Here is a 16070-nt window from a genome sequence, read left to right as displayed (position 1 = left end):
TATTCAGTTATTACAGTTATTTGGTATTTGTATTCGAAGAAAATTATTAATGCTTTGTTTATTGAAATGTATCCAAATACTACAATTAACAGAACTGCTTGCCGTTCGGTTAAGGGATTTCTTAAAACAGGAAGCATTTATGATAAGAAAGATAAAAAGCTTATGATGAAACTTATATGAATACTTAAAATGTTTCAAATTCATATGATGCAGATCCAGAAATGTAAATTAGAATTTTTGGATAATTGATTAAGAAAACGGATGCCCAGCTCACTTTACACAAAAGATCACTGGTCCGCTTAATTAATAATCAATATGGTGAAATATGTATTCCAATAATGTATATTTTTATATGAGGAAAAGCAGAATAGTTTATCAAGACATTCAGAACGATACTGAAATAATAAAAAATAGAATAACTCGCGCAGTTCAATAAATTACACTTAGAATAAGTACAGGCAGTTTCTGGACATTTTCTTACATTAAATCTGAAATTTTTCATTCACTTCCATTCTATCATCACGAATTTGTGCCAAGGCAATAATAATAAACACACTTGAATTTTTTATATATTGAAAATTTCAAATTATCATATTCAAGTCAAATTTTGGCAAAAATATGGGCCTGGATACTGCTACTAAACATTTTTCCAATAAATTTTCCTCAAATTTGTCACATAAAAGACACTTTACAGCAAAATAGGTATTTTGGAACATTTGTGAGACATACTTGATTTTTCAAAACTCAAATTATTGGAATTAGTCGTTTCACCTAACTGGGAATATTATATATGTTTTTATACTCCATTGGTAGCAAATACTACAGTTCAAATCAGAAGCTCATCTCACTTTTTGTCTATTATTATAAAGGTATAATCAGTGTAATCTTTATTTTACGTAGATTTCAACGAAAACCCCTTATTCTTCATGTGTCCATGAGTCGCTTGACTTTTTTGTGCTTTTTTAAAATTTATAACAGTCATTAGTTTTCACTGATATTTTTATTCATGTATATTTACATCAAGATTCATTTCTTTCAGGAACTTCAAGCAGCGCTCTAGCACAGAAAGCCAAAATACTTAAAGATATGTTGGATAAATTTGAACAACTACCTCCTGATTGCAAAGCTCGAGCAGAACCTGTAAAAAAATATGTGGAGGAACATTTAATAATGTTGGATCACGTTAATAATCTTATTAGATCACAAAAAGTGAAAACTGAAAAAGGTAAAATTTTTCATTTTTATATTTCACTGGTGGCGTTTATTACTACCGCGTATTGCACATAAATCAAAGTATAATAATGTTTTCATGATATATTGAAAGGTTTTGCTACAAAGTACCTAATCCACATTGGGGATATCATTCACCCCAATTATTCCAATTTATTTCTACCGCATTCACGTTACCATTGCCTGTCGAAAATCAGAAGAAAAAACAAAGACAAAAACGAATTTGAACATGTTAAGATTAGTAGGAAACGCAATCAAGAACTTTTAATTTTTTTAAATGTTTTAATTCTATGACTTTCCTGCGATTTGCTCAGAAAGGCATCTGCCTCCGATATATAATAACTAGAAGGATTTATAGAGTTTTCAGAAAAAGAACTTGGAATAAACCATCTAGCACCATAGGTCAACTTGATGGAATAAATATTTATTCATTCCTAGAAATTTCAATTTAATGTAGCATGTGTAAAAACTTTCGTATTGTCTGGGACGTTAGTAACGAAAATTCATGGTTATATTCGAGTAGCGACTAAACCAACTTCATTCGAAGACTAGTTTTCCCAATTATAAATCAAAATAATTTGAACAAAACTTTTGCGGAAGAGTATTTTCTCTTATAATATAGAATATTCAGAAATGGGCACATGACCGTATTAAATAATTAAGACTCAAATTCACGTGAAAAAGGAGAATTTTGCTTCTTATTCTCGTGAAAATTTAAATTAAATGAATTCGAGCATATCTAAATAAATGGCATCGAATCCTTAAAATGTGCAAAAGAACAGAATGTACTAGTATCAACAGGAGACTTTGATGTCGAAACTATTGGATCGGAAATCCAGTTTTATAGAAAAAGTCGTAACACCAAGTGGGTACACTAATAAACAATGATTTAAAATTGTTAAAGAAGAGTTGGAGAAGGCTATGAGGCACTACTGCAGATAATAAAATGAAGCCAACTTATTAAGACAATTAGATTTTAAATAGTATTTGATATATTTATAAATGGTATCAACGCAATAAAAATAAAAATAATATTTTTTTCTCATTTCCCATAAATAGATTTCATCTTACTAAGATTTTTGTGATGATTCACATTTCTCTTAAACGCTTCATATCATTTTGTTCAGATTGGTTATTTTAAGCTATGGCCTTTCTATGGTGTTTTAAAATAATTGCACGTTAAAATTCTTATTTCTATAAATAACTATATATGTTGATGTCTAAAAAAATTTATTAAATATCAGTTCAACGGATAACATCATAAAATTACAACTACAATTTCTTCAATCAAGCCCTTTTTCTGCAATACAGAGTGTAACTCCAGCGACTCTTAAAATGTCAGGTTTACCTGCAGGAAACACGTTCTCGATTTGTATTTTCACATCCTCTGAAGTAATATATCAAGTACTATACACAATATGTTTCACATACCCACATAAAATGAAATAAAAGTCAAATCTGACGATACTCGTAGTATGGAGCCCTCCTCACATCCATCTTCTTGGAAATTTTATATTTAGATAATTTCTTACAGCTAATTGGAAATATCCAGTTACATTCAACTGCAGTCACATAATTGCTCTGATATTTGAAGGTATATTATCGAACAGATCCAAAAACAGAACATAAGGATCTAATACATGACTTTCCACAATCCCACCAAATATATTTGTGCTCCATCGATTTTGACGCTCCACATTATTTAAACCTTACCTATTTTCATTCTCATAATACTGAAAGTTGAGACTATTCACTAGACCATTATTGTGGGAAATATAATAAATTTATGCTTTCTAAAAATCACTTGACTATATCTGTATGTCTTGACATTTGTCTTGTGCAAATGCTCGGATTTTCAGCAACTGATCGGTGATCCTAGGAACACTACCTGCAGCACTAAATCTTCCCAGCATTGTTTCAAAACTTATCTTTTAGGCATGTTCTTGTTCAGGATATTTTTGGAAATATATTTGATGCTAGAAAGTTGTATTCTATTGTTCTAATTCTTTTTTGAAGGGAACAGTGTTTCATCTTTTCAAATTTCACTGCAATAATGTACTTGCATTTTCTGAAAAGTATATTTTTTGTTTATTTGATAAGCTCTTGATATGAAATATCAAAAAGTGAAATATTTAATCAAAAGTGAAAAAATAATATATAAATAATTGATTAAAAATAGCAAAAATTTCGAATTTTTAACTACATAAGAAAACGATTATCACTGGTTTTTAGTTTAGACGTCATAGGTTTAATAAAAACATTGAAAGTGAATATATCTTTTATAGGTTAAGTTCTCTCATTATAAAAGATTAAGATCCTGGCAAAAAAATATTTACATCTCGCATACTTTCGAACCATTTTTGTTGTGGTATAGTCGAAATTCTCGGCATCATAAAAAAAAACTTTATCAGGTTTTTCAGTCGTGATATTTTCACATCCTGGTACGGAACACGATTAATTTACCATTTTTCAGATTGATCAACGCTTATTTTAGAATAACTGTCGTATTTACTTTGTATCATATGTTCAGTGTTTATTTTATACCTATGATCTCACGCAATATGGCGGCAGTACTGAAATGTTTAAACTACCTACAAAGTCTTGAATTTTCAATAAATTTATGATAAAAGGTATATATAAACTATGCAAAAAATTCTTTCCTCAAACCATGCAAGTACCCTATTGTATTATCGTTAGAATGAATGAAACGATCCCGAAAAACAGAACTTTGTTCAAATTTTGCAAGTAGAATTTGAAAGTATGGTCAAACATACGGTGCTTCATTCATTTGAAAATCGTCTATGTCAATTACCTTTTATCAATTACGTATATAATATCGATATTTCACCAAAATTTTCACTGATAGTTACTGAAACCATCGGAGAAGTTACTCTTCAGAGCCATCAAAAACCAATTAGGAGAAATGGAATAATGCCAAAAGACGATTTAGTTGAAGAACAACTTGAAAGTTTGGGCCTTGGTAAAAATCATAATTTCAAGCCAAAGTTCGATCTGGATGAAATGATACAAAAGTCAAAAGATAATATAAAGCGGCAACATCAGGAAGGTAAGGTAAATACATTATTTAATATATATTCACTCTACTAGACAGAGTGGTACAAAAAAATATTTAAAAATATAAATATTTAAAAATATAAATATTTAAAAATATAAATATTTAAAAATATAAAAATATACAATATAACAAAAACTTCACTTAGGAGAAACTTTAGTAATTTTCTATATTATTTAAACATTTGAAACATGGTAGTTATCAGAACTGAGAAATATTACCCAAATCAAATCCGTTAGAGATCTAAACCCACTCAAACTTATTTCCGATGTCTTAGATCTACTTGAATCTAATATTTGATAAATGTGTTAATCATAATATACAAATGTAGGTGACGTCAACAAAACAGAAAAAAAGTCGAAGAGAGAATTAATCAAACAAGGTTCTGAACGGTACCAAAAACTTATTGAAGCAGTGAAACGAGAACGAAATAAAAGAGAAGAAAAAAGAAGATTAGCTGAATCATTCGGTAAACTTGACTTAGAAGATTATAAAGATGAAAGTCCCAATAATGTTATTAAAGGAATTTTTGACTCGCCTGTAGTTTATACTATATAATTTTTATTTATTCATACTTTGTCTATATTTAAGGTTTTATTTAATATTTAATTGTAAATATATTTTTTTGAAAGCACAATGGTTGTTTATTCAACAAATAATCGAATAGGAAATAATTATAAATTAACAAATCGCGATCTTCATTTGTATTTTTTAATTATCTCCACAGATTGAATATTTATTTCCCTAAATATCAGCTACTTTGGAAAGTTGGTAGAAGCATTAAAAAGTTGCAGAAAACAATTCAAAAGTGAGTAAAGTGCAAGTAATATTTCTTGTATACTTGAAACTCTGGATACGGATAAAACGGGATGTATACATAAAGTAAGGACTAAAATAATACGACTATAACCAAATAATCTCCGGGAACGCTTTTAACTCGCCTGGAAATTTTCCAGAAATGGGAAACCAAGCAAAACTTGGATTTATCCACTTTAGTTCATTTTCTAAAAATAATACCAGAGTCTCTGGAAACACCTGGGCCCCGTTCATCCTTATTCCATAAGGATATTCCGAAGGAACGCTTTCAAAAATATTCTTTTCGTTATTTCTTGGTTTTCATTACAACTTTGTAGAAAGTTTTCGATAAACATTTTAATTTATTCACACAATTTGTGGCTGTATTATGAAATTTATAGTGACCCAAAAAAAATTATATTCCAATTTGAAAATTGAAACTTCATATAAATTCTAATTGCTTAATATATTCATTTAAGTAATCAAAAGCTATCCTATTTGTTAAGTTCGAAGTCTTCGATATTAAAAGTTTTGTATATGTGGCAATATTGTTGTATAGTTCTAGCGGTAGCGGTGGGGAAGCCAGTCTTCCATCAGCTCTGCACGTGGTAGCACGTAGTTATTAATAAATGAGAAAAATACAGTCCACGATTTTTATTATAAAAAATTAAAGTGCCCACGAAAACCAGCCCAAATAAAACACCATTGAAATGAATTCATGAAAAAAAATCAATCCTAAGCTCAATTATAAGAATAACGGAAGCTGGTCAGCGAAAGTGTAAAAATTTGCATCAACTAAATACAATCGACATTTTTTTATCAGTTTCTTCTTCTTATATAGAACTCTTCATTCTCTTTCGAACGTCAGAGCATTGGGAATTTAGTTTTCATACTCCTTTAATCCATTGTTTCCACTTTTTACATTCTTCCAATACTTAATTCATTTTATATCGTTTATATTTATTCTAACCAAGTTTCCTTTTCCTTCTTTCCATATCTTTCTGCTTCCATCACATTTCTTAATCCCTAATATTGTTTCATTGAGAGCATAGTATATTTGGTTCCCTGTTATTGTTCAATTTTCAAATCTTTCCCATGTTCTCTTTTTTGATTTACTATCACCTTTTGCTTTTCATGATATTTACTTCCATTCTTAGGTCTTCTAATGTCTTTTGCATATGTATACTTTTTCTTCAATTATCTTAAAAGTGTCTGCATAAACAAATCCGTCATTTTTGTTGGTTCTAGATTTATTGTCTCCAGTTTAAAGATCTTCTCTTCCATAATTTTTATCATTCTATGGCAAGTATAAATAGAGGAGGGCTAAGACTATTTCCTTGTTTTACTCCGTCTATCTTCGCCCATCTATTTGAACTTTCCATGTCACGTTCCCATATGTTCCTTTCATTATCTCTGTTATTTTTCTAATGATTCTATTCTCTCTATTAAGCTCCCTAATATGTATATGCAATCTAGTTTGTTTCCCTTTTCTGGGTGCACTCTGCTCCTCCTCCATTTCCTCATCAACGTATTGTCTCATATTTGTCTCGATGATTCCCGTAAATGTTTTTAATCCAACTAATGATGAGCATATTGCTTTGTAGTTTTCGCACATTAGATCATCTCCTATATTTTCTAGTACTTAAGTTAAAAAGTGGGGTGCTCTAAACTAATCCTTATCTAAAACCCAATCACCGGAAAATATCATCTTATGGGTTTTGTCGGCCACTATACACAGTAAATAAAGTACTTAATCCCCTGCAAAAATCGAATTGATTTGTCTATGTAGATGTAAAATGTTTCAGTTTCAATTTGGAAAGAAAAGAAAGGTAACCGCATATTACATTTAAAACTATACTTTGGTATCATAACCTGCACTCAATTGGAAACAAATTGTCAGGTTAGTGATGCGTGCACGTACCTGGTACTTTTATTGTAAAACTGGGAAAAGAGTTATGCCCAATAAAGTAATTGACGATATCAGTTACATCCAGTACACATACATACCATCTCATTAATTTCCCGATCTGTTAGCTGTATGGGACTCATCCACTTCCTTTTCGCATTTTTCATTTCAAGAATACAAAACACGTATTCAATGGATACCGACTGGTTTAATGGGTAGCAACTTATGTTGTACGTACCTCACCGATTCAGCGGCCACTCCGCCTAAATAATAGATCCAGCATATAAAGAAATTTGGAAGGAATCGTACTGCTTCCCAAACTTTATCTTCTACAACTTCCAAATCTATCGAATCTAATTGAAAATCTAATTGAAAAGCAATCAAACTATAAACTGATCGTAAGTATATTGAATATTGATCATGTTCGCTATCTCTTAAGCGCAGTCTTGTGCAGTGACAAATTTTATTTATGCGATTACATAAATGAACGAAACTATAAGTTCTTCGATAATTCAGGAATTACCCTTGTGAATTATTAAATATTATTCCTATGCAAACTATTCCGTGCTATTGCTTGTATATGTTGATGTTCTAATATTCTACACCCAAAGCCATTCGTAATTTTTTTATTCATATAATTTTGCGCTGACTCAGTTCCTCATTGAATGCCAGAAAAAATATATATATATATATATATATATATATATATATATATAATAGCTTTTCTACAGCTTTCAACTTCAGATCATCTCTCCAAGGACTAAACAGGCCGTGATACAATTATATGGAGTTAAAAGATTTAGACGTAATACCTGGCATCGATCCCTATGAGAAATCCATCTGTGATACAAAAATAAATGAAACATAGGTTCTAACATATATCATTTTGTTTTCCACTAAGTATGACTTGTGAGAAAAATTGAATTTTAATAATAAGGATATGAAATTTTTATCGTTGCTCCAGAAAAACTTTTGTATGCTGCGGACGCAATATTTTATTATTAATTCACTGTCATATCAATTGTTAATAGTATAATTAAAGTAATATCAGTACATATTATTAATACATAAACAAAACAAATTGGATTAAAATATGTGTGTTGTACTGATAAATTATTTGGTTGAATTTTTGTCTAGTACTGTTTTCCAAATGTCACTGGTTTTGATGGTGCTATGTTGATTTTTCATGATTGATACGATCTTAGTAATAAATAAAAACTACCTGAATTTTTATTCTGGTTTTTATTTTTCTTTAATTGACAATTGTGCAAAAATGTCTTTCCCGCACTTGACCGCTTGCCCGAACTCCGCTCCGCGTCGTTCGGGACAACTGCAGTCGCGTGCGGGAAAGTATCACTTTCCGCAGTTGTTAGGAAAATAACTATTTCCTACGACCATTTATGAAAATGATAGATTGCACACTCATTTTTACCTGAGAAAGTAGCTTATTTCAAACATGTTCTAAAAAATAGCAAAACGTACATGTATTGAACCCCCTTTCCCCTTGAAACGTCCAAGAATGATTCAGTTGTTGGATGTTTTTTATTCGGATAAATGTTAAGTTACAATAGTTAACTGTTGCTTTTATCAAAAAATAGTTTGGTTTTCGTTAGACTTGCCTATTAGGAAGAATGATTTTTTGTGGATCTATTGATGGATATATCTCAGATCTGAAGATTCAATTATTCCAATGTAAGTTTGATATATCAAGTGAAAATTAACTATCACTACTTTATACAAAGACAAAATTTTAGGTTAGAAATACCGGCTATATGTCGAATGTGACAATATTCCCATAACTCCATAAAAACTATTCATTCGGCTTTAATGCAATCGCCATAATTTTCTTCTTGAACTCCTTTATCACTGTAGTCTGATTCATAAAGGCCGCTTCATTTGATGCAAGACAATATGCAATGCAATGCAAGACGCAATATGTCTTGATCAAAAGCATATGCAGATGAAGTTCAACTAATTGTTTCATGCAAGATATCGCACTTGCAATTTTGTCAATTTGATGCTATTTTTATTACGTGTAAGTTGCAATTTTAGAGAGAAATGAGTTTCTAATCTGACGATATTAAGTTTTATCTTTCTGAGGAGTTTTCCAAATGTTTTTCCATCTATTCTTAACTAATTTTTTCATGTTTTCTCATCCAACTCATCCAATTCTTTAGCCAAACTGTCCATCAGACTCCAAAAGCGAGACAAAGGCAGATATAATTATTGCCAGTGATGTACCGATCACTTTTATCTTGTTTACTTAGCTTTGTTATTTTTCTTTTTAAAATGTCTACAAAAAATCAAACGAAGTTTGAGATCAGGAAATTGTTTATTTTTACTTTACAATGGTGATACGACTTGCATAATGTCAAACGACGTGCAATTTTCGTCTATGCAATATTTATTCAAGACAACATGCAAGAAATTGCATGCAATTCCTTGCATATTGTCTCGCATCATGTCAAGCGACTTTAAGAAAAACTGAACAATATAATTGTTCAAGAACAGAGACTGTATTACACCCAGTCGTGTATACCTAGGTATCCAAAGATTTAGTCTATGGGCGTTGCTTGAAATTTTTTATAGAATTATTTAATTATCCACAAAATAGATGTCGTGTGTGTAATATATTCAGTCTTCTGTTTTTAGTGAAGCTAGAAGATCGTTCGCTAGTTTATTGAGATGATCTGATAAGTGGGCAGTGAAGTGATGGCATCTTTTATCGTTCTTATATGGAGGTCTCTAGGTAATATATTGTTAGAAACGTACCGAGGAACATTGTAGATTTGTTTGTCCTAACACTATTGACGGTAAAAGCTTTGCTTTATTTGCATATTTTATTCGCTTGCGGTTCCCACATTTGAACTCAGTATGTCCAGACAGGTTTCATCACACACTTATAAATTAGCAGTTTATTGTCTAGTTAGAGATGGGAGTTGCGGTTCATAAGCTTTCTGTATTTTGTGATAAGTTGTAATATTTTTCTCTATATATATTCGTCATCTCGTATAGGACTACTCCATACTTGCAGTCGGCACAATTCCCTTCCCGTCATAGCTTAAACCATGCTTGAAGTCTGAGTAGATGGTATTGCAACAAGAACTTGGTTACAAGCCACGATGACGGTATCATCGACATAGTTTGCGTTAGTGGATTAGCCTAATATTGGCATTTCTGCTATATAAAGGAGGTATATTGTTAATCCGAGAGCACTTCCTTGAGATATACCAGATTATATATGACTTATAAAGGTGTATGCTTCCCATGATCTAACCTAGAAGAATGTCTCGGTAGGAGTATGCTGATTAAATGTGGCATTTGTTTCTTAAGTATTGCTGTTAGCACTTTGTGCCATACCTTGACACAAAGGGTTGGAAGGCATCGATAAAAACCACTGTGCAACACTTTTGAGCTTCCAGCACTTTTTTGCGATGTTAACTATTCTGTGGCCTTTTTAGTTTGTGCCGTATTGTCGTAGAAAGCCAAACTGATGATTGGGTATCAAATAAAAAACTCTTTGAATGTATTTAAAGTTATTAGATCGCATCCCGGTGATTTTTTATTCTTTTATATTCTTATTGGATCTTTGTAATCTTAAACTTAGTAATAAAAAGACACTTCTAATATGACTCATGCAGTGTGTATGTTTTTCTTCTTGAGCCGAAATCAACCGAAGCTAACTTCCAACTAAAAACTATTGTTATTCTTGTTGTGTGAGGTATCATTGTTGTGTAAAGTTGAATTAAAACATTACACTTAATCAAATAAATCAAATAAAGTATTTCGTTATTCAAGTTTTTCTAATGAAATTTTTGAGTGATTTTTATTTAGACACAAAAATTAATAAGATCTGAGATTTTTTGTATATTGGTGGCCCAATATGTCGGCTGGTAAGTGGATACAGTTGGCAGATTATTCGTTTGGATATTTTTTAGTATTTCTTTGCCTCGAGATGTTATTCTGGATAATTATTCTGGACCCCCATTGAAGGTGCATCGCATTATTAGCGATGCCTCCGTGTACACGTCCAAGATGCTGTGTTATGTGAATGGAGTATTTTGATAACTTAAAGTAGCTTTCCTTTATCATTTGTGTTTGAAGTAACAAAGTCATATTGTTGATTAAACAGACTAACTAACTAAAAGTTGCTTTTGCAATGTTCCACACATGTGTACACATCCTCATTTTAAATATCCCAATAGTATTCACTAACATTTGTATTCCTTGATCCTTTGACTTTGTACTGTCATTTTCAAAGATTAAAAAGATTCATAAGAACTTGATTAATTAGTTTCAGTAGATTTTAATTATTAGTTTTTATTTGTTGGAATTTTTGGAAAGCTCTTAAAATACTGAATACAGATCCAAAAAGTTCAAATGCTTGAAGATAAATGTGCTTTGTGTCCTAATACACCCCAATCTTCACCATTCGTCATGAAGAAATCAGCGTGAGAGAGATTGCTAACAAGCAACTTAATATCAATGTCAATGCTAAGTTGCATTGTAATATTTGAATAAGACTCAAATTGTCCGGATAGTGAACAGACTTAATCTCACAAAGTGAATTGCAGAAGGGACAATCTTGTACAGACCTGTTCAAGTCAAAAAATTAAGGAATAGTGAGGTAGGCTCATAATAAAATGAGAATCTTAATTATTTCATCAGTACTTTGGTACATTATTACTTTGCGAAATGTCAAAGAGGAGTGTCTAAAATACTTTACCACTGTTTACAATAATCAACATTCCCACTGGGGATTCGGGCACTGTCAGTGGGTGAGTGGCACTATGCTTGCTTAATTCGGGGCTAATATCATTGCTTTTGGATGCTTTTATCCAGGGAACTAGTGCAGATCTACCACCCTCTAGCTAACCAGCTCACAAAGTGCCTTATTCATTCATTATAATACCATTTTTATCTCCACGCTGTCTGTGCAGATATCCAAACTAATTTCCATTAGTAACAAGTTGAGCCGCCATCAACCTCTTTGCTCTTTCATATTCCTGATGTAGCCAGCGTATTAACCATATTTTACTCTCATTCTTCTCTGCTAAGGAACTTCACTGTTGCAAATCTGTCAAGTAGTTACGTCCATTGGATCCTGTCAGGGATATTAGAATATATTACATTTTATCAATATTTCGAGTTTCATGGAAAATTGCCTAATACATAAATTATCTTCAGTGCTCAGTAGGTACTAAAAAATGCATATTTCCTATTTTTGAAAAAGTTTGTTCAATGACAAAATAAAGTATCAGACAACTTCCATTTGATATTTCAGGGTTTGTATCCGCCACCGCTAGGGGGTTGATGTAATTTACTTAAAAACCAGCCTCCAATTTGTCTTTCTTAGACATAAGTAAGTCTGGCTTTCCCTTATTTTCAATTTTCTGTAGAAACCTCTAGATAGAGAGCGGTATACTTTCAAACTGACACTCTGTACATACGTTTCGATTCAAACTTTAAACATAATGAATATTAGTCATAAGCAATATTAATCAAACACATCTTCATCTCAAATATTATTTTACCATTGAAAATATATTCATATTTGTGATATTACTTCGAGAGAAATGTATATTTTATTTCTTGAATACATAATACAAAAGCAATGCTACAAACACAAACTGAATAGGTGTGGATGGTAGGTGAGTTCGAATTTTTGTAAACAAAGCAAATACAGCCCGAGGACCGCATAACCTAACCTCACAAAGGTAAGCAAACAAAAAAGTAGAAAGGATCGCGATGCGGCTCGGTATGGTGGTTGCAGCGTCGATTCTCAAGTAAGACAAAGAGAAAGGAAATGAACGTCGTCTCCTATCTGACAGGATGACAGGAAACGCTTTGTAATGGCGGCAAAACCAACACTCCGCTTCTCTCGCCATCTGCGTTCCGTTTTGTGAAGTAAACAATAACTTCGAAGTTTCGATTGTGTCGAACGCGGCTATTTTTAGGGGAAACACAGAGTCGGAATTGAAGTTGATGGAAATTTTGTATGTATTCAGTATTTTTGAGTTGAAAATGGAGATAGCATTATTTCCACTACAATCAAAATAGAATGAAACTGGAATAAATTGATAAAATAGAACTCAAACAAAAAGTTTGAGATGCCAAACGGATTTTCAAAATACTCTCAAGTGTGTGTTTAATCCTGATTGATGTATTTTGAAAGCGAATTATTTTGGTCCAATAAAATGTAGATTATACAGTGTAGAAACCAATAACCTAAGAAATTTCTTGATTGCTTAAGAATTATAAGAAATTGTGAAACACATCAAATTTCTATTATGAAAGTGCTCTTTTCCACAATAATTTTATCATACAGGGCAAATTACGCAAGTGATCATAATTGATTTTTCGTATTTTCATTTAACAACCTATGTATTTCTATATTTTTAAGCCTGTTTTACCAATTATATTTTAAATAATAGAAAATGAAGTTATTTCTCATTTCCTTCAAGAAATTAAATTTGTGAAATACCTGTAGCAGTTCAATAGTCATCAATACTACCAGTTTTTTCGAACTTCCGAAGCAGTTTCATCGAATAAGTAGGCGAAAATTTCACTAGTTTATGTTTGATTGGACAAAAAGTGGTGAAAAGAAATATTAGTATAATAAAGCAGTCAGTATATAGTTTTATATATGGAGCGCCTCAATTATCCCTAAAACGGCTTATACGATTTTTATGATTTTTTTTGTACGGGCAATATTATACTGGTATTTATATTGTTTTCAGATTTTTCCTTTTTTCGGAAAAATAAAGAACTTTTTTATTTCAAAGGATCACCTTGTATAATTTTCGCTTTTGAAAATGTTCCATATACCTAAATGCCATAATTTTGAAATTATAGCTACATTTGCGTTATCTACGCCGAAGTTAAAATCATAATTTAGGTGGATATAACAGTAACAAATTTGATATTGTTGAAGTTTATTGAAATTCACAATGGATCGTTCAACTGAAAAAGAACGAATGATATTAGGATAATGTGATAGGCGTAGAAGTCAACAAGAAACGAGTAATCTAATGATGGAAAAATATAACAAGCAAAACTATCCAAATTTTCTAGTAAAATGTTATGTTTTGCGATGAGCCTACTTTTTGTTTAAATGAAAACGTAAATTGGCATAATTGTAGAAACTGGTCACGTAACAATCCTCGTTGGATGCGTAAATCTCACACCCAAGATCTCGAAAACATGAATGTATGGGCTGGAACAATAGGCGACAGATTAAATGGTCCCTTTTTCATTGAAGGTAATTTAAATGGTACAGTGTATTTAGATTTATTGAAAAATAGTATTATACCTGAATTGGTTAGGATATTTCCAAATCCAAGTAAGTATTTTCAATTACATTTAAGAAAAAATCCTTATTAGAAATTTTCAGACAATAACGAAATCCCAAACCACAATATTTGGCTACAACAAGATGGTGCCCCACATCACCATGCGTGTGTGGACTAGACTATTTCCTGTGGGGTCAAATCATTTATAAAACACAGCCTGCAAATATTCAGGAATTAGAAGATAGGATTACTACAGAGATAAGATGAATTGAGCAGTCAGGGATGTTGCAAAATGTACGAGTATTGCAAAGTTTAAAATCGCTTGGTTTGTTGTAATGAATTAAATAGACAACATTTTGAGCATCTGCTGTAATCGCTGAAATCGCCTTCATGTTTTCCAAATTTCGTAATTTTTCTACTTCACAAATGTGGATCGAATTCTAACATGGCAGAAACATTTAAAAATTTGTCTTCAGTTGTTGTAGATTTTATGCGCCATGATTTGGATAAATATTTTATTGCACCAGTTTCGTTAAAGTTTTACTTACTGACAGTAAGTACCTTGTTACGAGATTTGTATTAGGACATAAATTATTAAAGAATACTCAAATTAAACGATTTATTCAATCGTAGCCATCTAAATGTACCTACAATACTTATTGTGAAGATACTGTAAATGTAGCTATAACTCCATACATAAAACTCACTCTATATAATTTGTATAATTTAGAAGTGATATAACAGTATATAAGAAATATATAATATATGCGGTTGACGGAAGTTGAGTTTTTACAAAGAGCTTTAAGTAAAAAATTTGAATGTGTTAGATGATCAAAGGACTGGATACTAAAAAGAAGGTAACTTTTTCGGGCAAATGAAAATGTTGACAATGAAGTATTCAGTGCTGATATTAGAAAAAGAGCAGTCGACATTTTTCTTTATTTCAACAATGTTAAACTCCAACATCTACTAGCTATATTAATGTTCCAATCAAAATATTAATATTTCAGTGGTGTCGTTCCTAAAAGGCTGGGCCTACTTTTTTGATGCGCAATAACTATTTATAGCAATGACCATATCCATTGATAAATATCAGTCAAAATGGAATAGATGCCTCGAGAGCTAATTTAATTGAGTAAATTTTTCTCATATCTGCATTACTTACGACGGCGAACGCCCCTGTTGTTCCTGATGAGCGACATTTTCACCATCAAAATCCACAAAATACCGCGAAATATACGCTATCAGTAGTTTTCGTTTCCCGCTGTTTTACCGAAAAGTGTAAACTTTGTATTATATTGGCAAAACAAGCAGTATCAGAGCAGCACATCAGTTATTTTGCAGTTTAAGCAAAAAAACAGCTTTTGATATGCGCTGCCATATTTTAAACTAAAGCGTAGTAGGGGGAAAATGGAAAATTTGTTTGGGAAACACAATGATGATTGTTCCGCTTCTGATGAGTTTTATACATTTTCATTGAAAATTTACAGAATATTTTGAGAGAAGCTTGATAACAAATTGAATGTATACTTCACTTTTGAGTCTATGCTTGATGCTCGTACCATACTTGTAACAAGGAAAATGATAAATTGTCATAAATAGTATTCGTGTGATGGATAAACATTTAATATATTACGAAGGATAAATGGAAATATATTTTGAAAGTAAATATTCTTTTGAAATCTATGAATGGAAATACGATTACAGGATCATGGATACAAATAATGAGAAGGACAACCTGTTTAGATTAAGGTTACAGCTTCCTTGATGTCCT

General features: G+C 31.4%; 1 protein-coding gene across 2 annotated transcripts in view; it reads left to right on the top strand.

Annotated features, from left to right (window-relative positions):
• Positions 1-4934, top strand: part of LOC130891200 (uncharacterized protein MAL13P1.304-like) — a 53422-nt gene extending 48488 nt beyond the window's left edge. Inside the window, exons 7-9 of one of the 2 annotated variants that reach the window (XM_057795803.1) lie at positions 1040-1225; positions 4097-4297; positions 4635-4934. In XM_057795803.1, the coding sequence (XP_057651786.1) occupies positions 1040-1225; positions 4097-4297; positions 4635-4861 (614 nt within the window). In that variant the 3' untranslated portion in view covers positions 4862-4934. Of the gene's footprint in view, positions 1-1039; positions 1226-4096; positions 4303-4634 lie in introns of both variants that reach the window. The other variant, XM_057795804.1, reaches the window with a different exon arrangement.
• Positions 4935-16070: the final 11136 nt, after the last annotated feature.

This window comes from Diorhabda carinulata, chromosome 3 (assembly GCF_026250575.1).
Source record: "Diorhabda carinulata isolate Delta chromosome 3, icDioCari1.1, whole genome shotgun sequence".
NCBI lineage: Eukaryota > Metazoa > Arthropoda > Insecta > Coleoptera > Chrysomelidae > Diorhabda > Diorhabda carinulata.
The sequence above is the reverse complement of the archived record's forward strand: the minus strand, read 5'-3'. Positions and strand labels throughout refer to the sequence as shown.